Source organism: Pleurodeles waltl, chromosome 4_1 (genome assembly GCF_031143425.1).
Source record: "Pleurodeles waltl isolate 20211129_DDA chromosome 4_1, aPleWal1.hap1.20221129, whole genome shotgun sequence".
Classification (NCBI taxonomy): domain Eukaryota; kingdom Metazoa; phylum Chordata; class Amphibia; order Caudata; family Salamandridae; genus Pleurodeles; species Pleurodeles waltl.
Genome location: NC_090442.1, coordinates 191,723,060 through 191,749,040, shown reverse-complemented (window position 1 = coordinate 191,749,040; position 25,981 = coordinate 191,723,060). Strand labels below are relative to the sequence as shown.

At 44.0% G+C, this 25,981-nt stretch overlaps 1 protein-coding gene across 3 annotated transcripts in view; it reads left to right on the top strand.

The window, feature by feature from the left end:
* CECR2 (CECR2 histone acetyl-lysine reader) overlaps positions 1-25,981 on the top strand; it is a 330,093-nt gene that overhangs the window by 231,827 nt on the left and 72,285 nt on the right. For all 3 annotated transcript variants that reach the window (XM_069228063.1, XM_069228062.1, XM_069228064.1), the window contains 5 exons: positions 2,428-2,471; positions 2,555-2,646; positions 3,971-4,097; positions 6,365-6,726; positions 21,064-21,186. In XM_069228063.1, coding sequence (XP_069084164.1) covers positions 2,428-2,471; positions 2,555-2,646; positions 3,971-4,097; positions 6,365-6,726; positions 21,064-21,186 — 748 coding nt within the window. The remainder of the gene's footprint in view (positions 1-2,427; positions 2,472-2,554; positions 2,647-3,970; positions 4,098-6,364; positions 6,727-21,063; positions 21,187-25,981) is intronic.

Here is a 25,981-nt window from a genome sequence, read left to right as displayed (position 1 = left end):
CAGGCCAATAGGTTTTTGTATAGAAAAATATATTTTCTTAGTTTATTTTAAGAACCACAGGTTCAAGATTTACAAGTAGCATTAGAATTATCTCTTTTTGCCACTATCGTACCTCTAAGGGGAACCCTTGGACTCTGTGCATGCTATTTCTTACTTTGAAATAGTACATACAGAGCCAACTTCCTACGGGTACTATTTACTAGGTGCTAAAGATTTTGCCATTTTGGAAAAATGACTGCAGTTTTGGGGGCAAGAGATCTGGCACTGGGGTCTTGGTGGGCAGAAACCCACTGCACTTTCAGTCAAAATGCCACTAGAAACCAGGCAAAAAGAGGGGTTGTGGGTGTGAGCATGTCAAAATAGGCACTTTCCTACAGAAGTTAACTGGAAAACTGCTTCAAAGAGGATACCAAAGTGCCCGATGATATGAACAGTTTATTATGTTTTTGTTATCGAACACAAAAGAGATGTCAAAGATGCAATGTATTCATTTTCCTGATAAATTACCCAACCCAGTGAGTCGCTTGACAACAGCCTTCAAAGTCACAATTTTACCTTTAGAAGTCATTACATTAATTCACTTCATTGCTTTTAGACTGATCTTGGTTCTATTTTCCAGTGTATGTATTCATTTTCTTATAGTTGATGCGATGGAGAGAAAGGCAACTACCAGGAGGTTGGGAGCTCAAGTTCAAGTTCAGGTGTAGGTGGTTTACTAGTAGTATGTATAGCATGTTACTAATGCAAAAACAACAAGTGATGAACGGAATGCTGAACATTGTCGAACATTCTCCCCCAGTCACAGATCTGGGTTTAATCCATCGTTTTTTTGCTGCCCATGCCATTCCAGTTTGGACCCAGCCATATGCAAATCAGTCTTGACCCTGTTCCCCATGGGAACAGTCCAGCCCGAACTGCTAGGCCAGGTCTTCCCTGGACTGGAAACAAGCATCCTGGGACCGGTTTCGGGGTTTCACCCCTCATCAGCCAGGCTAGCTTGAATCCAGTGGCATGGGAAGCACGGGACCCACGTCTGGGCATACCATGTTACTAATACCAGTAGATTGCAGCCTGGTTCGGATCGTTACTGCTGCCCTCCTCCAGATACTTGACTTGCCTCGCCTCTCGCGTCCCACACAGCCCCTCATTACCACAAGTCGTAGTTTTTGCTGCGGTGGCAAGTGGGCATAAATATGCATGAACGGGTATGATGAATGCACTGTGTTTCGCCCTACCACGGACAAATTATATTTTAAAAAATAAAACACATTCAGTACATGGATTGTGTAGGGAGCACAGCTCTGACCTGTACGCACTCTTAAAGTCCGACCAGAATTCATTTCATAGTTGCAAGTGGGGCAGCCAGCCTGTGTCACACCGGGACTGCCACCTGCAGGATGCTTCTTAAGATGCTTGGATCTCACAACCAGGTGCTGCGGCAACCACTGGCATAAATGAGCCACGGCATAGCTTCCAAGTATTTTAATAGGTACAACTTCCTGCCAAACAGCGCTGCCCAGGTTTAAGAGGCATGATCTCTCAGAAACTTGGCATATCATTAGATCTCTTTGTGTATGCGGTGACTGAGACACATGACCCAGGTTTGGGGAAATGATTTTTTAAAGCAACCTAAAGACCCTTGAAAGCCACCAGCATTAACTAGGCATTTTCGGTAAAGATCCACTGTATCGTACTAGTGGTAAGATTAAAGCTGAAATGTTCTGCACTTGTAAAGAGCTCCATTTGGCCGCATCAGGCAAATGTAGGGTTTTTTATTGCTGGTATTATGATACGGAGACCCAATCCTGACTGTTGCATAGCAGTTGTGTTACATAATTTCCTGGTAATGAACTTTGCTCCGATATTCCTTTAAATACCATTGCAGTAATATAGCTTGGACAGGGGAATGTTAACGGGAATGGATGTTTTTCTTCTGTTTTTATTTATTTATTTATTTTTGCTTCTCTAGCACACCAATGTTATTTTTATTGTCTTTTTGTAGCAAAGTTTTTTGTTTTTTTTTTAAATTGTAAATTTTAAAGTGTTCTGCTTACAGATTTTTACCTACAGATCCAAAAAGTTGCATTACGTATTATTTTGCTCCTCCTGTGAGTCGGTTTCACACCCTTGATATGATGCGTTCTGTAGAAATCTCAATAACTAAAATACATTTTGAACACCTGCGAGTTTATCTGAAAAAAAAAATGGTGCTTTTTGATGGTCCTGCAATGGGTGAGCTGACCTTTAATTGTCAATGGCAGAAAGTGTATCTTATTAATTTGTAGCCATCAGATCGAAATAGAATTTCCTAAAAAAGACTCGTTGCTGTCTTACCTTTAAAATAGTTGATGGGTAGTTCACGTATTGCGATTCATGTTTTGTAAGGGGAGAGTCACCCACCTCTTTAACTTGTTTTTTTCTTCTCAGCTTCAGCTTCGAGTTGGATGATGATTACACTGCCATGTACAAAGGTGAGAAGAATAGAGATGCTTCTGTCAAACGTTAAATACAAGGCTTGATAAGTGTTTTTAACACTTTCATCTATTATTTCTAGTTTTGGATGCAGTGAAGGCTCACAAGGACTCGTGGCCCTTCCTAGAACCTGTAGATGAATCGTATGCACCAAATTATTATGCCATCATTAAGGTATGTGGAGCTATCCAAAAATGCAATTGCTCATTTTTTCTTTTCTGGGGTTCTGAAATGAGCAGTGTTTAATTCTTTCATGGTAAATCATGACGTTTGTGTTGTTGCAATCAGTACAGAACACAATAGTTTATCACCTCTATTAAAAGGTTTCTAAAAGTAGGGAATGCTTAAAATACAAATAATCCAAACGCACACTGCATGGCAGAGCATACTGCTGAGACTTAAGCTGGTACCCTTAGAGTAAAGCTCCCGTTGATGCAGAGCCATGCTTTTTCTTAAATGGTGTTATAAAAGCATTTCTTTTGTGATCTTGAGCCTCTCTGCAAGCAATATCTCCTTTTTTCTGGAAAATGCATAGATTAATGTATGCTTTATCATATCCGTAATGCGAAGCTTTTGTTAGGAACTTTCTACTTCCCTCACACTATCCCTTGGTGTACACATTTCAGAATGCCTACTAGTGTGCTTGACATGTTCAAGAGAGGATCATATGGTCCGATATTCTGTGCCCGATCCTAGTTCCTCTCTTTCTGAGGCACAAAGTTAGAAGTTGCAGCCTAGTAGTGAACAGTAGCGCTGCTAAGCAAATGGATGGTTTGGACTTGTAATATTAAAGGGATATGTTCTAAGTGGCTGGCAACTACCCCATGCCGTAGTTTAATGCCTGAAATGGCCTCTTGTATGGAGTAATAATCCAGTTTGATCCACATCAGTCATTGTACAAAGGCTGACAACCCCTCTCTTTATAATTAAACCCCACTCATTAGCACCAACGTTTACCACCCTCCGCCCTCTTCTCACACATGGTCACTTTGATGTTCTTCACTCGATCGGTTCCTGATCCCTTTCTTGTTTGGAAATAGCTTACCATTTTCGTTATCATTTTCATCTTCACAGCTTAATTGTTCAAGGTCTTTAAATGTGTTTTTTTTAACATATATTCTGAGTCCTCTCATTTTATTTTAATTGTAACAGCTCTATTAGTTGTAATTCCAGTCTGCATCCACACTCCTTAACATGCAGGCTCACAGCATATTTCTATGCTTGGATTATTTAAATGTATGGTCAATAAATGTCAGTGGATGATTGACTGCTTTTAGGAGTCAGTATGAGAGGATCCTTGGGCTTCCTACCTCGGTAGCTGTCCAGGGTGAGCTGGGAGTGGGCTGCTTCTCTGACATGCAAGTGTGTCGCTCATGCTTCACGGGCTGCTAGAGTACTGGTTGGTAGCATACTTCTGACAGTTTTTCAACCCCACCCTTATTGTTTCACCATCGTAAAAGAAATTGCTGCTTCTTATGCAATGTACCTTTTTTTCCAGAACCCCATGGATATCTCTAGCATCGAGAAGAAACTTAATAGCGGCCATTACATCACCAAGGAGCAGTTTGTAAGCAACATGAAAACAATGTTTACCAACTGCCTGAAATACAACGGCGAGAGCAGTGGTAAGAGCACGGCTGGGTTCTTGAAAGTTGTGGGTTCTCATACTGCATGGCCATCTATTAGCAACCTCTTCATGTGAGTGTTTCTGCGGGGGACATCCAAAAGTGCACTGCGTCCTTCCCCGTCACACTGGAGTTCTTAACAAATTTGTCAACTTGACGTGTTGCTTTGCCTGTACAGAAAATCTGTCTAAAAATCAAAGCCCTTTTGCAACAATTCAACATAATACCTCACAATTTTTTTCAGGTTTATTTGCAGTACTACATCGGAAACTGCCTTTTCATAACCAGTCATATATTGTTTCCTAACTTGTCATCATTTACCGTCTTTCAAGATTGAGTTGCACATGCTGCACGCTACTTTTGCATAACATTTCCAAAAAGCAATTGGACACTGCTATCAAATTTGATTGACAAATTTTCGTATGATGGTGTATTGGATGGCCTTTCACACCATACCCAAACCTACACACCAATTTTTCTTGCAATAGCAAAGCAGCTGCAGCTGAAGGCAGTAAGTTCATCCTTGTAGAGGTGCTGGGACAAACGCAGTGACACGATCCCCCCCACTTCTGTATTGTCCTGTATTACAAAGGGCTGCACGACAGCCAGCACTTCCTGTCAACCTTTTATTTATGCGAGGCAGATAGTGGTTCCCCTAAACCAAAAAGCAAAGCACCCAGATTTGCATTACTCGTGATTTGATAAATACTGACAGATTGCATCACTTTCAGCGAATCAGAGCAGAAAAAATTTATCAATATCAGAAATTACACAATTTAAATTAATTCAGTTTAGGTTTCTCCACAGAAGATAGGATTATGTACCTGTCCACTAACAATATATTTAGTAGCATTGAACATATAGCTTTAATGCTACTTCACAATGTTTTGATGGGACTTTAACCACACCAGATTAACTACAATCTTGGTTTATGTTCTTTACTGTGGTGACAAATGATGTATGAGAATTCCTTACGCAATGCATATATTTAGCGACTGGCTGTTGAATAGAGTTCACGTTCTAATGTCAGCCCTCTATAAAACATCTCTGTTCCTTCCCTGAGGTCTCTTTCCGGGCTGTATTGTCTTTAGGGCTTATGTAATGATTCAGGGAGGATAAGCCTCTTCTGCCGGTGAGGCGGACGAGGAATATTAGAAAAGATTAGAGAAAACATCTGCCTCTTTGTCCATGCACCTAACATAGCCCCTTCTCCCCTTTACACGATCTTCCCCCATCTTTCAATAGCTCATGCTGATTTGTATGCACACCCATACTAATTCTGCAGCCTCTCTTTTAAAGCCGTGCCTCTTTCTTTCCCCTCCCCTATTGCTGCACTGTTTAGTGCTGATTGTGTTCAGGATTTTCCTTCTGTTTGGTCCAACTACAGGGAATTTCAATTCTTGAAATCTGCCTAACCAGGTCACTGATAATTGCTGATGGTCAGGTGGGTCCACTCCCTTCCTGTAGCTTTCTCCATGATCACTGTTGACCGTAGAGAGGATACCAAGCTGTGTTCCCCGTTGGAGAGGCTGTGCACTCAGGAGAAGGGAGGTGCATCCTCCTACTAGACACACAGCCAAGTAGTCCACTTTAAAGTGTGATGTCAATATTGCCTTTTTGTATGACAAGCATAACAAACTTTCCCCACAATAAGCAGGACTAGAAAGCTGTCCAAGACTCACTGGCGAATGAAACACACTTCTCTTGTACCTTAGTGCTACCTGAAGGTAGAATTGATAACTACAACCGGGTATGAAACGAGTAACAGATTCCCCTCTTTTTAGCACAAACACCCAAGAGTTACACCACTGTACCCACGCAATCAGTTCAGCCATAAAGTGAAAAATACACCCTTTCTCCTCACTAGCATCACAAGAAGCAAACGTTGTACATTCATTTGGTCCAATATGTTAGTGGTAGGATCTAAGCCAAGCAGCATTCACAAGGAAGAAACATGTCTGCCAAACATAACATTTGTCTTAATGTCCTTAATAGTGATAGGACTGGAAGTCAAAAACAACTCAAGCGTTGCCCTGTGGTATTTAAGTTTGAAATTAATAAGTAAGGGAATGTGTGACTTTAAGTGTCCACAAGAGGTTCCCTACAACTATATAATTGTATGTGACGCTTATAATTATCTTGCAAATTATCAATTTTAGAGTCTTGATTTAGACAAGGTTTCTAAAATTAAGTAGAATTGTTTGAAAATAGCTACCCTGGGAAGGTACTTTGCTTTTAAGAGTTTCTTTTTTTATTATTTGCTCTAGAGTACACAATGATGGCAGACAATTTGGAGAGGGTTTTTCAAAAAGCAATGCAGAAGCACTTCCCTGGGGATGATGGTGACACAGATGATGAGTTCTGGATCCGAGAGGATGTGAAGGAGAAGCGCGAGAAGAGAAGAAGCCGTTCTACGCGTGGCATCTCTGGAGGCTGGAGCAAATCCAAGGAAGAGGCACGTTGGAAGCACCCCCCTGAGAATGGAAAGCCCCAACGAAGTCCACCCACAGATTCTCCAAGCAGCAACATGACTCACCTGCAGATAAAGGAACATGCAAGTGAACGAAGACTTACTCATGCCCCATTTTATGGAGGAATGCACAACCAAGCACTGCAACCAGGACAAATGGTATGTCATGTCTAGATGCATTCATATGTATCCTAGACAGTACTTGTCACCGTGATGGCCTAGTTCTCCTCATTGTTTTCATATGGTAATGGAGTACAATGTAATGTGTAGGTGTGTGCTGGACTTAGTGTGTTGCTGGTTTTCAAAAATAATAATTACCAGTTAGGCACTCATGTTGAGATGCCCACAATATAGGTTCTCGCCTGAGCAGTTAACTGGCATTGCACCCAGCCAGGAAGCTAAACCCATTTGTAAGTGTGCACATTAGTAGGTTCCTTGACGTTCTCAACATTTGGAAAGTTGGAGCCAGAGGCAGAAACTTTGCATGCAGTTTTCTGTTAATTTTTATAAAACAGAGATATATTCAGCGCGTGGCAGCTGTAGAACCCAATTTTACTCATCAGTATGCCTTTGGAGTGAACTTGTGATTTTGATTTAAATGGCAATTGAAAATCCTCCAGTTTGTGGAAGAAATGCAGATTTATTTTCTCTTAAGAACTTCTTTACAGTAGTGGTAGTATCGCTGAGAGAATTCAACCCGTGGATTTTTCTTCAGGTTTCACATTCACTCCTGAATTTAGAGTCCATTCCCACAGGACAATGAATCAGGTTCTAAGATTCTTGAGAGAGGAGGACTCCAGGTCCATTAATTTGCCAGCCTCATGCCTTAAATGTGCATAGGTCTCACCTTGAAAAAGGATTCATAAAGGGGTAATGAATGCAACAGGGACTGGGAGAATCGCACTTGCCAAAGCAAACGGAATTTCCTTGCTTTGCCGTCCTTTCACCATCTTCATGGGTGCCCTGCTTAACACTTTCTGCACTTTATTCATCCACTGGGTACTTTATTCATCCACTGGGTACTTTATTCATCCACTGGGTACTTTATTCATCCACTGGGTACTTTATTCATCCACTGGGTACTTTATTCATCCACTGGGTACTTTATTTGTGCAAGAAGGTGGAAGGACAACTTGAAACTGAACGTACATTTTCATGTTCAAGCCACTTTTAGTGTCTGCATCACACTTTGTAGCCTTTTGCAGTGCTGTTGATTTCTTAAATTGATAAAGATATATATATATATATATATATATTTTTTTTTTTTAATCAACTGAGCGAATTGATTGAAGCTATATTTTAAGTTGGTGACTTATTTTTCCCAGGGTCTTAATAAAGATTGTTACATTAAGGGACATATTGTGGTCTCTAGATATGGTAATGTTTTGGCACATGGGCAGCAAGCACTGTGTGATGCAGAACAAAACATGTAATTTTCCTGTACCTCAGATTGCACATATGTGCGATTTAAAGAATGGTAATGGAAATGTGTGTGATAAATGTATGTATATGTGCAATATAAAGCATGGCAATGGAAATGTGTGTGTGTGTGTGTGTATATATATATGTGTATATGTATTTTTTATATATATATATATATATATTTATGTTCGATGGCATGTGTAGCTGCAGATACACATGCTGTGCACATCCTGCCATCTAGTGTTGGGCTCGGAGTGTTACAAGTTGTTTTTCTTCGAAGAAGTCTTTTCGAGTCACGAGATCGAGGGACTCCTCCCCTTTCGGCTCCATTGCGCATGGGCGTCGACTCCATATTAGATTGTTTTCTTTCCGCCATCGGGGTCGGACGTGTTACTCTTCGCTCCGTGTTTCGGTTTGGAAAGTTAGTTAAATCTCAGAAAACTCGACGGGATTGTTTGCGTTCGGGATCGGGTTAGTTAAAACAGATCGACACCGAATTTTGAAGAGCTCCGGTGGCCCTTCGGGGTTTCGATTCCCCGGCGGCGCCTGGCCGGCCCGACCTTGTGCGTCTTCAAGGCTAATGGAACGGACCCCATTCCGCTCCTGCCCCGAATGCCACAACAAGTATCCTTACACAGATCAGCATCTGGTCTGTAATTTGTGTTTGTCTCCCGAACACAGAGGATACCTGCGAGGCCTGTCGAGCGTTTCAGTCGAGGAAAACGCTAAGAGACCGGAGAGCAAGAAGACTTCAAATGGCGCCGGCAGGACACGAACACTTGGAAGAAGAGGAAACCTTCTCCATCGCGGACGAGGCCGAAACCGAACAGACGCCGAAAACCGTGAGTAGAACACCCCTGGCCAAAACTCATGGAAAATACATGAAAGCCCAGGGGACGCCACCGCCAGCAGGCCATGGCTTAACCCGAAAATTAGGTGACCGGCCATCGGCACCGAAAAAGGGCACGCACGTGTCGAAGTCTTCCGACTCCGGTCGAGATACCGGCACAGAACAGGCTCGACACCGGGTCAGAGCAATCTCGACATCGAGAAACCGGCACCGAAAAAGATCGGCACCGAGAAATCGGAACACCGAAAGCCAAAAAAGTGTCTTTGGAACCGAAAAAAAGGTTGAAAAAGTTTTGCTACCGAAACATCCGGCTTCAGATGCCGAAACCAAGTTCCTACACGGAGGAGCAGGGACTGTCCTCACAATTGCAAGGACACAAATTTGGCCAAGAGTTAGAAGCTGGGGAGCCAGATTACACGCAAAGAAGGCTCCACATTCAAAAAGAAACAGGGAGAATAAGAACTCTCCCTCCAATCCGAATGAAAAGGAAACTTGCTTTCCAAGAGAGACAGACAACCACAAGCAAAGGTGGGAAGACAAGTAACTCCGCCACCATCACCACATCGCTCACCACAACCATCACCAATGGCCACTCCACCAATGATGCAGTCCCCAACACATACAGGGATGAGCCAAGATGACCCTGACGCATGGGATCTTTATGATGTGCACGTATCAGGTAACAGTCCCGACTGCTACCCAGCGAGGCCATCACCACCTGAGGACAGTACTGCTTACACACAGGTGCTGTCCAGAGCAGCCGCATTTCACAATGTCACCCTGCACGCAGAACCAATTGAAAATGACTTTTTGTTTAATAGTCTGTCGTCCACACAGTCCGTACCAGAGTCTCCCTATGTTACAGAGAATGTTGAAACACTCCAAACAAGTCTTTCAAGAGCCTGTGAAAGGCAGGGCCATCACTCCGTAGGTGGAAAAAAGGACAAACCACCACCGACAGACCCTGTGTACATCACGCACCAATTAACACCGGACTCAGTGGTAGTAGGTGCAGCTCGCAAAAGGGCGAACTCACACACATCGGGGGATGCACCACCACCCGACAAGGAAAGTCGCAAGTTCGACGCAGCAGGGAAAGGAGTTGCGTCACAGGCAGCCAACCAATGGCGCATTGCCAATTCACAGGCCTTGCTATCAAGATACGATAGAGCTCATTGGGACGAAATGCGACACTTCATCGAGCATTTACCCAAAGAGTTCCAAAAGCGTGCGCAACAAGTGGTGGAAGAAGGCCAGAGTATCTCTAATAACCAGATACGGTCGGCAAAGGACGCAGCAGACACAGCGGCAAGAACTGTAAATACAGCGGTCACCATACGGAGACACGCATGGCTACGCACCTCAGGATTCAAGCCAGAAATTCAACAGGCGGTGCTGAATATGCCTTTTAACGGACAGCAGTTGTTTGGGCCGGAGTGGACACTGCTATTGAGAAACTTGAAAAGGACACAGATACGGCCAAGGCCATGGGCGCACTCCTCTCCCCACAGAGCAGAGGCACATTTCGCAAAACACAGTTTAGAGGGGGGTTTCGAGGATAGAGCACAGAACCCTCAACCTCACAAACAAGGCCCACATACCAGAGCCAGTATCAGAGGGGAAGTTTTCGGGGACAATGCAGAGGGGGACTGTAGGAAGTTGGCTCTGTATGCACTATTTCAAAGTAAGGAATAGTATGGACAGAGTCCAAGGGTTCCCCTTAGAGGTAAGATAGTGGCAAAAAGAGATAATTCTAATGCTCTATTTTGTGGTAGTGTGGTCGAGCAGTAGGCTTATCAAAGGAGTAGTGTTAAGCATTTGTTGTACACGCACAAGCAATAAATGAGGAACACACACTCAAAGACAATTCCAGGCCAATAGGTTTTTGTATAGAAAAATATATTTTCTTAGTTTATTTTAAGAACCACAGGTTCAAATTTTACATGTAATACTTCAAATGAAAGGTATTGCAGGTAGGTACTCTAGGAACTTTGAATAATCAAAATAGCATACACAGTTTTCATATAAATCACATATAGCTATTTTAAAACTAGGCACTTAGTGCAATTTTCACAGTTCCTAGGGGGAGTAAGAGTTTGTTAGTTTTTGCAGGTAAGTAAACCACCTACGGGGTTCAAGTTTGGGTCCAAGGTAGCCCACTGTTGGGGGTTCAGAGCAACCCCAAAGTTACCATACCAGCAGCTCAGGGCCGGTCAGGTGCAGAGGTCAAAGTGGTGCCCAAAACGCATAGGCTTCAATGGAGAAGGGGTGCCCCGGTTCCAGTCTGCCAGCAGGTAAGTACCCGTGTCTTCGGAGGGCAGACCAGGGGGGTTTTGTAGGGCACCGGGGGGGACACAAGTCAGCATAGAAAGTACACCCTCAGCAGCGCGGGGGCGGCCGGGTGCAGTGTGCAAACATGCGTCGGGTTTTCAATAGGTTTAAATGGGAGACCAAGGGGTCTCTTCAGCGATGCAGGCAAGGGGGCGGCTCCTCGGGGTAGCCACCACCTGGGCAAGGGAGAGGGCTTCCTGGGGGTCACTCCTGCACTGGAGTCCGGATCCTTCAGGTCCTAGGGGCTGCGGGTGCAGAGTCTTTACCAGGCGTCTGGATCTGAGGAACAGGCAGTCGCGGTCAGGGGGAGCCTCTGGATTCCCTCTGCAGGTGTCGCTGTGGGGGCTCAGGGGGGGCAACTCTGGCTAATCACGGTCTCGCAGTCGCCGGGGAGTCCTCCCTGAAGTGTTTGTTCTCCACAAGTCGAGCCGGGGGCGTCGGGTGCAGAGTAGCAAGTCTCACGCTTCCGGCGGGAAACGCAAGTTGGTTTAAAGTTGCTCCTTTGTAACAAAGTTGCAGTCTTGGGTGAACAGAGCCGCTGTCCTCTGGAGTTCTTGGTCCTTCTAGAGCAGGGCAGTCCTCTGAGGATTCAGAGGTCGCTGGTCCCTGGGGAAAGCGTCGCTGGAGCAGTGTCTTTAGAAGGGGGGGAGACAGGCCGGTCTGGGGCCAAAGCAGTTGATGTCTCCGTCTTCTCTGCAGGGTTTTTCCGCTAAGCAGTCCTCTTCTTCTTAGGCTGCAGGAATCTGAGTTCCTAGGTTCTGGGGAGCCCCTAAATACTGAATTTAGGGGTGTGTTTAGGTCTGGAGGGTTAGTAGCCAATGGCTACTAGCCCTGAGGGTGGCTACACCCTCTTTGTGCCTCCTCCCTGAGACTACATGACAACACTAGACCTAAAGGATGCGTACGTCCATGTACCAATACATCCTTCACACAGAAAGTACTTAAGGTTTGTATTCCAAGGGGTACATTACCAATTCAAAGTGTTGCCATTCGGGATAACAACCACGCCAAAAGTTTTTACAAAATGCCTGGCAGTAGTGGCTGCTCATATCAGAAGGCAGCAAATACATGTGTACCCGTACCTAGACGATTGGTTAATAAAAACCAACACGCAGGAACGGTGCTCACAACACACAAAATATGTCATAGAAGCCCTTCACAAACTAGGTTTCTCACTCAACTACAACAAGTCACACTTTCAGCCGTGTCAAGTACAACAATACTTAGGAGCAACAATCAATACAACAAAAGGGATTGCCACTCCAAGTCCACAAAGGGTACAAGCATTTCACAATGTAATACAGGCCATGCACCCAAAACAAAAGGTACAGGTCAAGATAGTGATGAAACTACAGGCATGATGTCCTCATGCATAGCCATTGTCCCAAACGCAAGATTGCACATGCGGCCCTTACAACAGTGCCTAGCATCACAATGGTCACAGGCACAGGGTCAACTTCAAGATCTAGTGTTGATAGACCGCCAAAAATACACCTCGCTTCAATGGTGGAACACTATAAATTTAAACAAAGGGCTGCCTTTCCAAGACCCAGTGCCTCAATACGTAATAACGGATGCCTCCATGATAGGTTGGGGAGCACACCTCAACCAACACAGCATCCAAGGACAATGGGACCCTCAACAAAGACAGTTTCACATAAATCACTTAGAGTTACTGGCAGTATTTCTAGCTTGAAGCTTTTCAACCTAATAACACACTAACACATTCTTGTCAAAACAGACAGCATGACAACTATGTATTATCTGAACAAACAGGGAGGAACACACTCAACACAGTTGTGTCTCCTGGCACAGAAAATTTGGCATTGGGCGATTCACAACCACATTCACCTAATAGCGCAGTTCATTCCAGGAATTCAGAACCAGTTAGCAGACAATCTCTCTCGGGATCACCAACAGATCCACGAATGGGAGATTCAACCCCAAATACTAAACACTTACTTCCAAAGATGGGGAACACCACAAATAGATCTATTTGCAACAAAAGAAAACGCAAAATGCCAAAACTTCGCATCCAGGTACCCACAGGATCAGTCTCAGGGCAATGCGTTATGGATGAGTTGGTCAGGGATATTTGCATACGCTTTTCCCCCTCTCCCACTCCTTCCATACCTAGTAAACAAATTGAGTCAAAACAAACTCAAACTCATACTAATAGCACCAACTTGGTCAAGACAACCCTGGTACACAACACTACTAGACCTGTCAGTAGTGCCTCATGTCAAACTGCCAAACAGACCAGATCTGTTAACTCAACACAAACAACAGATCAGACACCCAAATCCAGCATCACTGAATCTAGCAATTTGGCTCCTGAAATCGTAGAATTCGGACATCTAGACCTTTCACATGAATGTATGGAGGTCATAAAACAAGCTAGAAAACCTACAACAAGACATTGCTATGCAAATAAATGGAAACAATTTGTTTATTACTGCCATAGTAATCAAATTCAACCCTTACACGCATCTGCTAAAGACATCGTAAGCTACTTACTGCACTTACAAAAGTCAAAACTAGCTTTTTCATCCATTAAAATACATCTCACCGCAATTTCAGCTTATCTGCAAATTACGCATTCAACTTCACTCTTTAGGATCCCAGTCATAAAGGCTTTTATGGAGGGACTAAAAAGAATTATCCCACCAAGAACACCACCGGTTCCTTCGTGGAACCTCAACATTGTCTTAACACGGCTCATGGGTCCACCGTTTGAACCCATGCACTCATGTGAGATACAATATTTAACATGGAAAGTAGCGTTTCTCATTGCCATCGCATCTCTAAGAAGAGTAAGTGAAATACAGGCATTTACCATACAAGAACCCTTTATTCAGATACACAAGCATAAAGTAGTTTTACGAACTAATCCAAAGTTCTTACCAAAAGTCATATCACCGTTTCACTTAAATCAAACCATAGAACTACCAGTGTTCTTTCCAGAACCAGATTCTGTAGCTGAAAGAGCACTACATACATTAGACATCAAAAGAGCTTTAATGTACTACATTGATAGAACAAAACAAATACGGAAAACAAAACAACTGTTTGTTGCTTTTCAAAAACCTCATACAGGGAATCCAATATCCAAACAAGGCATTGCCAGATGGATAGTTAAATGTATTCAAACCTGTTATCTCAAAGCAAAAAGAACTGCCTATAACACCAAAGGCACATTCAACTAGGAAGAAAGGTGCTACTATGGCCTTTCTAGGAAACATTCCAATGACTGAAATATGTAAGGCAGCCACATGGTCTACACCTCATACGTTTACCAAACATTACTGCGTGGATGTGTTAACACAACAAGCCACAGTAGGACAAGCAGTACTACGAACTTTATTTCAAACAACTTCAACTCCTACAGGCTGAGCCACCGCTTTTGGGGAGATAACTGCTTACTAGTCTATGCAAAGCATGTGTATCTCCAGCTACACATGCCATTGAACGGAAAATGTCACTTACCCAGTGTACATCTGTTCATGGCATGAGACGCTGCAGATTCACATGCGCCCACCCTTCTCCCCGGGAGCCTGTAGCCGTTTCGAAGTTGATCTTCAGCATTTGTAAATTTGTAAATATATCACTTTAAACCACATTATGTACATACATATTTACTCCATTGCATGGGCACTATTACTATAATACACAACTCCTACCTCACCCTCTGCGGGGAAAACAATCTAAGATGGAGTCGACGCCCATGCGCAATGGAGCCGAAAGGGGAGGAGTCCCTCGATCTCGTGACTCGAAAAGACTTCTTCGAAGAAAAACAACTTGTAACACTCCGAGCCCAACACTAGATGGCGGGATGTATGCATAGCTCTTCCGACATCTAGTGTTGGGCTTGGAGTGTTACAAGTTGTTTTTCTTCAAAGAAGTCTTTTCGGAGTCACGGGATCGAGTGACTCCTCTTGGTTACAGTGCGCATGGGCATCGACTCCATTGTTAGCTTTTCTTTCCGCTGTCTGGTTCGGACGGGTTTGCTCTCGCTCCGAGATTTCAAATCAGAAAACCTTTAGAAAACATATTTCATCGTCAGCATTGTTTCGATCGCGTTTCCATCTAGCATCGAACCATTAGTACAGTAGGAATCTAATTTTTGCCCTTCGGGGCGCGTGCACCCGAATCAGGCCTACTGCATGGAAAGCCTGATGGATCAGACTCCATTTCGATTCTGCCCTCGGTGCCACGCAAAGTTCTCATATACAGACCAACATCTGGTTTGTAATTTGTGCCTCTCTCCGGACCATAGAGAAGAAGATTGCGAAGCCTGTCGATCGTTCCGATCGAATAAGACATTGAGAGATCACAGGGCCCGAAGACTAGAAATGGCGTCAAAGCACTGAACATCTCGACGTCTTGGAGGACGAACAGGCTCAGACAGCGGTCTCCATCCGAGACACCGACTCCGAGCAAGAATCGGAAGATGAGAGACCCATCACGGCTGGCCAGCATGTTGGGTACGTCTGCCCCTATGCGCACATATAAAAAAACAACCAAAGGCCCTGGGTACACCACTGCTGGAAGGCCATGGTTCGGCTCGAAAAAGACTGTTGGCGACCGACACTCTGGATCGGCACCAATAAAGGCCACTCCTCAGATTACTTCGAAGTCGAGCAAGTGCGTTAACTTCCACCTCGGACTCCAGTAAGCGGATTCACTCTTTGGAGTCGAAAGTTCGACGGCCTGCTTCGGATCCGAAACAACTGACTTTCGTTTTCGGGACTGAAAAAGATCCAAACTTTGGAACCGATAAAATCCTCATACACGGAGGAGCAAGGACTTTCGAGTAAACTTAAGCGAATCTCAAAGCCGATGCAAGAATCTCACAAAGCTTTTGAAGAAGAGACTGAGATTCAGCCAATATTGGAGGTTATGGATGAAAGACAACCAAGAATCCATACACACAGAGACTGGTCGAATCCTAACTGCACCTCCTTTACAAGCTAAAAGAAAGCTAGACTCTGCTCAACCACCAGCAAAGGTTCAGAAACAAAAGGAGAACCCAGCGCCTCTCCCTACTTCTCCTCCTCACTCTCCACAGCATTCTTTTTCACCTCACAATAGTCCACCACCATTGCCTTCTCTGAACCCCTGGAAGAAGATTTTTTATTCAACACTCTCTCTTTCCACTCTAGATACCACTGTCTCCCAGTGTTGCCTTGAATGGTAAAACATGCTGAGCAAATTTTTAGTGAGCCTGTCAAAGCTAGAGTCATTACCGCTAGAATCGACAAAAATTATAAACCTGCACCTACAGACCTGGACTACATCACACATCAGGTTTGTCCGGACTCAGTAGCAGTTAGCGTGGCTAGAAAGAGCTAACAGCCAGTCATCAGAAGACGCTCCTCCTCCTGATAAAGAGAGTAGAAAGTTTGATGCTACTGGTAAAAGAGTAGCCATGCAAGCAGCAAACCAATGGAGAATTGCCAATTCTCAAACACTTCTGGCCAGATACGATAGAGCCCATTGTAATGCGATGCAAGAATTCATACAGCACCTCCCAAAGGAGCATAAAAAAAGGGCATAACAGGTTGTAGAAGAGGGGCAGGCTATAAGCAATAACCAGATAAGGTCTGCCCTTGATGCTGCTGATACAACCGCAATGAGTGTCAATACTGCCATTACAATTAGAAGGCATGCATTGCTACGCTCCTCTTGTTTTAAACCAGAAATTCAACAGGCAGTACTTAATATGCCTTTTGATAAGAAACATCTATTCGGCTCTGAAGTAGACACCACTATTGAGGAAAGACTCAGATACTGCAAAAGCAATGGGGCCATTATATACCACACCATATAGAGGCTCCTTTCGCAGACCCCAGTTTAGAGGAGGGTTTAAGCCACAATCCTCTGATGCTTCTACGTCCCAGACAAAGCAGGGACAACAAACCCATTATCAAAGAGGGGGATTTAGAGGGTCATATAGAGGACAATATTTCAGAAGCAGAGGCAAGTTCCAAGCCTCAAAGCAAGCCACTACACCATCTAAGCAGTGACTTCCTTTCCCATCCCTCCACTCCACATGTCTCCTGTGGGGGGAAGACTACAGCAATTCCACTCTCATTGGCAAAATATCACCACAGACAATTAGGTATCATCAATTATCCGCAATAGCTATTGCCTAGAATTAATCTCCACCCCTCTGAACATTCCACCACGATACCACAAATTGTCCCCAGAACACAACGTTCTGTTGCAACAAGAGGTACAATCTCTACTATTAAAACAAGCAATAGAATTGGTTCCACATTCTCAACAAGGAACAGGAGTATACTCACTATACTTCCTCATCCCCAAAAAAGACGGCACCCTCAGGCCCATCTTGGACCTCAGGCCTCTCAATCTATACATCCTGTCAGAACATTTTCACATGGTAACTCTGCAGGATGCCATTACACCTCTACAAAAACAAGATTACATGACTGCTTTAGACCTCAAAGATGCGTATTTGCACATACCCATCCATCCAGCTCACAGAAAGTACCTTGGGTTCGTCATAGCAGGAAAACGTAGTTCAAAGTGTAACAACAGCTCCAAGAGTGTTCACAAAATGTCTAGCAGTAGTAGAAGACAACACATCCACATCTTTCCATATCTATACGATTGGCTAATACAATCAAGCAGTTTTACACAATGCCAACAACGCACTCATTATGTGATCGAAACCCTACATACACTAGTGTTCACTCTCAATTACCAAAAATCACACCTTCAGCCAGTACAAGTACAACCTTACCTAGGTGCTATCCTAAATACTCAAAAAGCCCTAGCTTATCCAAATACACAAAGGATGCAAGCTTTCCAAATTCTCTTACTACACATACAGCCAAATCAACAATATACTGTAGGATTTATCATGAAGTTTCTAGGAATGATGGCATCTTGCATAGCCATAGTTCCACATGCAAGACTAAACATGATGCCCTTACAGCAGTGCCTCTCACAACAGTGGTCTCAGGCACACGGTCAGCCTAAAGATCTAGTGTTGAGACCGCCAAACACTAATGTGCCTTCAGTGGTGGAATCGCAGCAATCTAATGAAGGGGCGGTCATTTCAAGACCCTGTGCCTCAGACCATAATCACAACAGACGCCTCAGTGATAGGTTGGGAAGCTCACCTTGACAATCAGACCATTCAGGGGCAATGGGATGCCAAACAGAAACAGCTTCACATAAACCACCTAGAATTATTAGCTGTATAACTTGCCCTAAAAGCGTTTCAACGTCTTCTCAAACAGAGGACTGTTCTAATAAAAACAGACAACCATGTATTACCTCAACAACCAGGGCAGAACACATTCATCTCGACTGTCCCCAATAGCCCAAACAATATGGAAATGGGCATTTCACAATCACATTAATCTATTAGCACAATACATTCCAGGGATAGACAATCATCTGGCAGATCTCCTTAGCAGAAATCACCAACAACCTCGCGAATGGGAGATTCACTCCCAAGTACTTCGAAAGTACTTTCAAAAGTTGGGAACACCAGAAATGGATCTATTTGCAACAAGCAAACGCAAAATGCAAAAACTTTGCATCCAGACACCCACATCCCCTATCCAAGGGCAATGCTCTGGATCAATTGGTCAGGGATACTTGCTTACGCTTTTCTCCCTCTCCCACTCCTTCCCTTTCTGGTCAGCAAACTACGTCAAACATCACTCACCATGATACTCATAGCACCAACATGGGCATGCCAGCATTCGTACACAACACTCCTAGATCTGTCTGTAGTACCTCATTCCAAACTCCCAAACAGACCAGATTTGTTAACACAGAGCAAAGGTCAAATCAGGCACCCAAACCCCAATGCTCTCAATCTAGCGATTTGGCTCCTGAAGCCATAGAATTTGGTTACCTAAAGCTTCCACCAGAATGTATGGAAGTAATTAAACAAGCATGCAAACCTACTACTAGACAATGTTACGCAAACAAGTGAAAAAATGTGCCTACTACTGTCAATCTAAAAACACTGATCCATTTACAACATCTATACAACATATTGTATGCTATTTACTTCATTTGCAAAAATCAAATTTAGCTTTCTTATCCATCAAGATACATCTTACTGCAATATCTGCATACTTACAAAACTATTCAACATACTTCTCTATTCAGAGTTTCTGTTATTAAAGCCTTCATGGAAGGATTAAAACACATTATTCCACTTAGAACACCACCTGTTCCATCGTGGAATTTAAATATCGTACTTACCAGACTCATGGGACCACCTTTTGAACCCATGCACTCTTGTCAAATTCAATTTTTAACTTGGAAGGTCGCCTTCCTTGTAGCTATTACTTCTTTAAGAAGAGTTAGTGAAATACAAGCATTCACTCTTGAAGAACCTGTTTTCCAAGTGCACAAACATAAAGTTGTACTTAGAACAAATCCAAATTATCTACCAAAAGTATCATCTCCTTTTCACATCAACCAAACAGTGGAATTGCCAGTCTTCTTTCCACAGCCAGACTCTGTCGCAGAAAGAGTTCTTCATACCCTAGATCTCAAAAGAGCTCTTATGTACTATATAGACAGAACTAAAGATTTTAGGAAAACAAAGCAACTTTTTGTTGCTTTCCAACAACCACATAAAGGCAATCCTATATCAAAACAAGGTTTAGCAAGATGGATTGTTAGATGCATACAAACCTGCTATATCAAAGAAAAAAGACAACTTTTGATCACTCCTAGAGCACATTCTACAAGAAAGAAAGGTGTGTCAATGGCATTTTTATGGAACATACCAATGGTTGATATATGTAAAGCAGCCACATGGTCAGCTCCTCATACATTTACAAAACACTACTGTATTGATGTTTTTTCACAGCAACAAGCCACTGTAGGTCAAACTGTCTTAAGAACACTATTTCAAACAACTTCAACTCCTACAGGCTAGCCAACGCTTTTATTTTGGAAGGACTAACTGCTTTGTAGTCTATGCATAGCATGTGTATCTGCAGCTACACATGCAATCGAACGAAAAATGTCACTTACCCAGTGTACATCTGTTCGTGGCATGTAGTGGTGCAGATTCACATGCACCCTCCCTCCTCCCCGGATGCCTGTAGTCGTTTAAGTTTAACATTTGTACATATGTATATACATTTACATGGACATCTTTGTATTCTTATACTCTATCACTCCTTTCTTCACCCTTTGTGGGAAAACAATCTAACAATGGAGTCGATGCCCATGCGCACTGTAACCGAGAGGAGGAGTCACTCGATCCCGTGACTCCGAAAAGACTTCTTCGAAGAAAAACAACTTGTAACACTCCGAGGCCAACACTAGATGTCGGAAGAGCTATGCATAGCATGTGAATCTGCAGCACTACATGCCATGAACAAATGTACACTGGGTAAGTGACATTTTCCATATATATATATATATATATATATATATATATATGTGTGTGCATATATATATATATCTATAATAATCACCACTACTGGGCATAATGTATGTGGAGGTGACAACCCTGCACAAGTCTGTGTTTGATACTGATAATGGTACCCTACACATGTATAATGGCTAATTCACTTGAACACAATTTGGAAAGTTGATTTCTTTCGAATATGATTTAAACACAAACAACTCCACCATAGATGGTCATTCCCGGGCTCACACAAATGGCCAGATCTGTATTACATATGTTTTCGAACCGGTTCATCTAATGGAAGAGAAGTGATATGTTTGACTCATTGAATACGAAGTCTCTGGTCTTATGAAGTCTTGCCTCTGGGTACAGTGTCTTGCTATAATTCTCTGCATGTATTTAGACTTAAATGCCAGCATTACTGATAGTGCCTCTTTTGTCTTTCTCCTTGTGAATTGCCCCCATCCTCACTATTCAGAGGCCAACAATTCCTGGCCTGTTTGCCCCTCCAAGGGTCTCTGATCCAACCAACCTGTATGGGTCACCAAGAGTACCAGAACCACATCCAGGCGATCAGCATCATCCGCACTTCAACATGCAGGTATTGTGCATATCCAACTATTAAGTTTTGACACTTTCTGTTTTTTACTCCGGTGGCTTTAAAAAGGATGTTCTATCAAATTTTGCGGACAGGTTGTTGCTCTACTACGTTTGTGTACTTTTTTTATATAGCACCATCAACCTGGGGGTTCATTGACCGCTTTCGCAGTTTAAAGATTGTTGGAACACTTTAGGATATGAATCATTGTAGTAGAGAAGCTTTTCTTAATATTACACTGATAAAGTCGATAGCAACGTGAGCTTGCACTGGCGTACATTCCAAATCTTCTCTAAAATGAAAATTCTAAAGCTTCTTATTATGGAAAAAAATTTTTTCTCTTGTGGTGGAAAGTGCCATCTTTCTGGCATAGTTACCCCCACTTTTTGCCTGATGTCAGCGTGTTTGGACTGTAGTGCACTTGGATCCTGCCTACCAGGACCCCAGTGGCAGTGCTCTCCCCCCTAAATGTAATTGTTGGTTACCTTTCACACCCACAATTGGCATACTGGTGCACTCATGCAAGTCCTTAATATATGGTACCCAGGGCATTGGTACACTACTGGTTCCCCCGTGTGCTGCAATATGTATTATGCCACCTATAGGAACCTATGCAAACTGTGACTGCAGGCCTGCCATTGCAGCCTGCGGTAAAGGGTGCATGCACCCTTTCACTTCTCTAAAACAAAGCACTTAGACGTTATAAGTCCCCCCTCTAGTAGGCCCTTCAGCCCAAGGGCAGGGTCTCTTAGTGTGAGGGTATCTGCATGAGCAGGGTACCCCTACAGACCCCAGGCCAATTCCTGGACTCTGTAAGTGTGGCTAATCCATTTTAAGGTATGTGGTGGACACTGGTCAACACGAGTGGTCAAACTACATAATGGCTACTCCGAACCTAGGCATGCTTGGTATCAAACATGTTGGAATCATGCAACTACACAGATTCCAGTGTTAGTTGCATGATATCATGTACTCTGGGGATTCCCTAGGGGATCCTCCAGTTCTGCCTCTACAGCCTTACGGGGTCCAGCTTCCAGCCCGCTTGCTGCTGAACCCAGACACTGTTCTGGCCTCTTGCTGATGAGCCAGGCTCAGGCCGGAGGAGCAGAGCAAAGGATTTTCTGGAAGGGAGAGGTGTGACCACCTCTCCCTTTGTATTAGGTGTCTAAGGGCTGGGGTGGCCTCTGAGCACCACCAGACTACTTTGAAGGGCACATTTGGTGGCCTCCTTGCATAATCCGGTTGGTACCAGTTCAGGAACCCCCGGTTCCTGCTCTGGCGCGAAACTACACAAAGGACAGGAGAGTGATCACTCCCCTGCCTAGCCCCTCCCCTTTGGGGGATGCCCAGAGCTCTGCCAGGTGGCCACTTGATTCTGCCATTTTGAAAATAAGATGTACAGAGGCACCTGGCAGCATCTGGTGGGTTAGGCCTGGTAGGAGGCGTCCCTGACCTCCTCTAATAGGTGGATCACTGCAGAGAGTGACCAACCCCCTTTCAGAGTTATTTAAGGGCTTTCTCACGGGTAGGTCCTCAGATTCGTCAAGCAAGACTCTACATGGAACTCTCAGCAAGACGTCCTCTACCCCTTGCCTCTAGAACCGCTGCTGGTCTTCGTCTGGAACCAAACAAGTCTGCTTCTGGTGGGAAGGGCTCCCACTGCAACATTGTTTCTCCAGATCCTGTAAGAATTCTGCAACATCCAAGGCTGTGCATCCTCCAGGGTTACAAAGACTCTGCACCAGGAAGCACAAAGGAATCTACCTTTGAGTGAGGGAGTCACTCCCCCACATCCGCAGACACCTCAAGGCATCCTCGAATGGTTGGTGGAGTCTGCTGCACAGTTGGTGGGTCCTGTTTGTCTTCTTTCCACGTTGGGAGACTGTAGGCCCTTGTTCCTTCCACTGGACTGGCACCCCTCTGCACTGCAACTGTTCCGCTTGCCAAGGCTTGTTGACTCTTCCTCCGTGAGATCTTCAGGCTTCAAGAAGCCCCAATCCCTAGCACCCCTCAAACTGAAGATCAGCTCCTGTCCTGCAACTCCTGAGACGTGAGACTTCTGTTTTGCTGGGCTGGTAAGGTCTCCTTGTGTCTCCCTGTGTCTGGCACCTGTGGGTCACTTGTGGGGGGCTCCATCAACTTCTGTTGGCCTTCCTGTGTGCTGAGGGCCAGCTCTGACTTCCCATCCTGGGTAGAGTCTCCTGGACCTTACTGGTCCCCCCATAACTCTGCAAACTCCTCTTCTGGTCCTGTTTGCATTTGCCAATGCTTGTTTGTGACCTGGCTGGTTACTGACCCTCCTGCAATCCGGTGACCGACGAGGGACAGCTCGTAGGTGAGTCCTGGGATCTTCAAAAGCTCCTGAACCCCGCAGCTGGGCGTCTTCTTCCACTGCCTTGCAGGAACTTTATCTTCAGGAGGGTGGGCACCGCCTGGGCACCTCCATGGGTGCTGGACTCTGTCCCCTTCCTTTACAGATCCTCCACGTCTGGAATCAGTCTCTGGGGTTCCACCGGCCTGGTCCATGGGTCGTGACAGCAGCTGGACAATCAGAAGCATCCACAGTCTTCAGAGATAGTCCCTTCTCTCCTCTGCATCTGGGTCCCTGGTGTAGGTATTCCTGTCTTCTGCGTATCCTGGGGGAGGGACACTCTCCACCCATCTTCTTGCCTGCTGGTTTCCTCGGGGTCCATTGGGAAGGGTCCTGAATTCCACAAACACCAACCACTACTCCTTTTGTGAGCCTATGGGACACCTGAGTGAGTTACTGACTTACTCCTGGTTGGTGGGGTTACCTACTGTACCTACCTCTAGTATTTCTAACTGGCCCCAGCACCTAGCTAACCACCGCACTTACCTTGGTTGGAGTCCCACTTTCACATTCCACTTTTTTATTATATCGTTTGTCCCTCTCCTAGGGGCCCTGTACATGTATATGTTATTTCTGATGGTTATTTTATGTGTACAATTTTATGCAATATCCCCAAAGGGGGATATATCTATGTCCACTTAGTAGAAGTGCTGTGATAAAGTATCCTTTATTTTTGCAACACTGGTGTGGTTCTTTCTTGTGACTAAGTTATTGTCTGACTACTGTGGTATTGCAAGTGCTTTACATTCCTCCTGGATAAGCTTTAGCTGCTCGCCTCAGCTACCCCTAAGGAGCTTCTGCGATCTGGACACCTATTCACTATCACTAAGGGTTGCCTGGACTCAGTATAGGGTGCCGCACCATAGGTGTACACATTAAATTGAGCCATCCTTGTACATCTTGTATAGGGGAAATTTAATAGCGAAAGATGGATAAAGAAATTAATCACATTAGCACATGGTGCCTTCTAGAGGCTCTGTCACACATTTAAAATAATAAGTGGAATACACTAAAGAGGCTGGGAGCATTTCTGCGGTGAAGAAAAACACATTAAATTAGTTGTTTCCTGTACACAGTGCATCGATAAGATAATATAATGTGAATTGATTTAGTTCACTTCTGGGATGTAACATAGTCCCTAATGCATCGCAAAGCAGGTACCTCCATTGAGACTGAATGGTACACCTTAGAGTGTGAGGAGAGGGCAGTACTTCTCGAGGCAGAGCCAGTGCCCACCCTATGTATTTTTTTTAAATTTGTTAACCGTAAATCTTGTAGATAGCTGTACTAAAAGACATCTAAAAACTAATATTCATCTTCCTCCAAAAATGGATACATTTACCTGTTTGGTGACCGTTAGTCCTAATATTGTAGACTTTAACTTATCATTATTCCTCGTGCGCTACCACCTAGTGGTGAAGTGGGAAACTGCTTCTGACCACAGAGAGGTAGACAGCCTTTATTGCACAATTAAATTCATTACAAACGAGTCCTGAATTTTTCAGTCACTTATGGATAAACACTAAAAAAAAGATAGAAGCAAGGAACAGTTCAGCATAACAATTAAAAGGGACTATTTGAGATAAAAGGAGTAAAAACACTTTTAAAAGAAACCATCTGCTCCCGACACCTTGAAGTGCTGACTTGGCCTCTAAGAGATACTTCAGCACCCAAGCCTGGCATGAGCACAACGCTTTTTAGTAGCACGTTGGATAAAAAAAGACCTACATTGTCAGTATTATTGTTAGATCTGCAAGGCCATCAAGCGCTCCATTCGCCTCTAGCAAATAAAGACCAGATCAAGGGCTAAATAAAGTGCAAAGGTCTTTAGCAGTGTATTGAAAGGCCTATTTTGCAAATGTTACAGTCAGGGGTCCTAAAGACCATGAAAGTTCTCAATTTGCCCAATGCTCCTGAGCGTACCAGGGTTTTTTGTTTTTTTTTTCTTCCAAAGTCCGCTTTAGTTTAGGGTTGAAGTCCAATCAGTAGTCGTGGATGGCTCATTCTAATGCCTAGAGGGGCCAGAACTCATTAGGGTGTAAAGCGGCAATGCTCCTGCCTGGTTTCCAGGGGGTATCCATAACATCTACTGATTAGCTAAAGCATTTTTGATGAATTTCAGAAATCGAGCTGTTAACTGGGATGACACCTTTCAGACGTGCTTCCACAGCACCTTGACAATTCCTGATGTTTAAGGTACGCCATATTGGGCGAAGCCAATACTTTCTTAGCTGCAGCAGTTTTTCACAAAATACAGATGAAATGAACCAAGGATTCCTCTCCCTTTGTGCCAAAATATTTTAAAATATTAAATATTTGTTAACAGTAGATCTTGCAGACAGCTAAACTGCAAGACAGACCTAGAATCTGATATGCGTCTTACTCCAAAAACAGATAAATGTACTTTTTGGTGACTGTTAGTCCTAT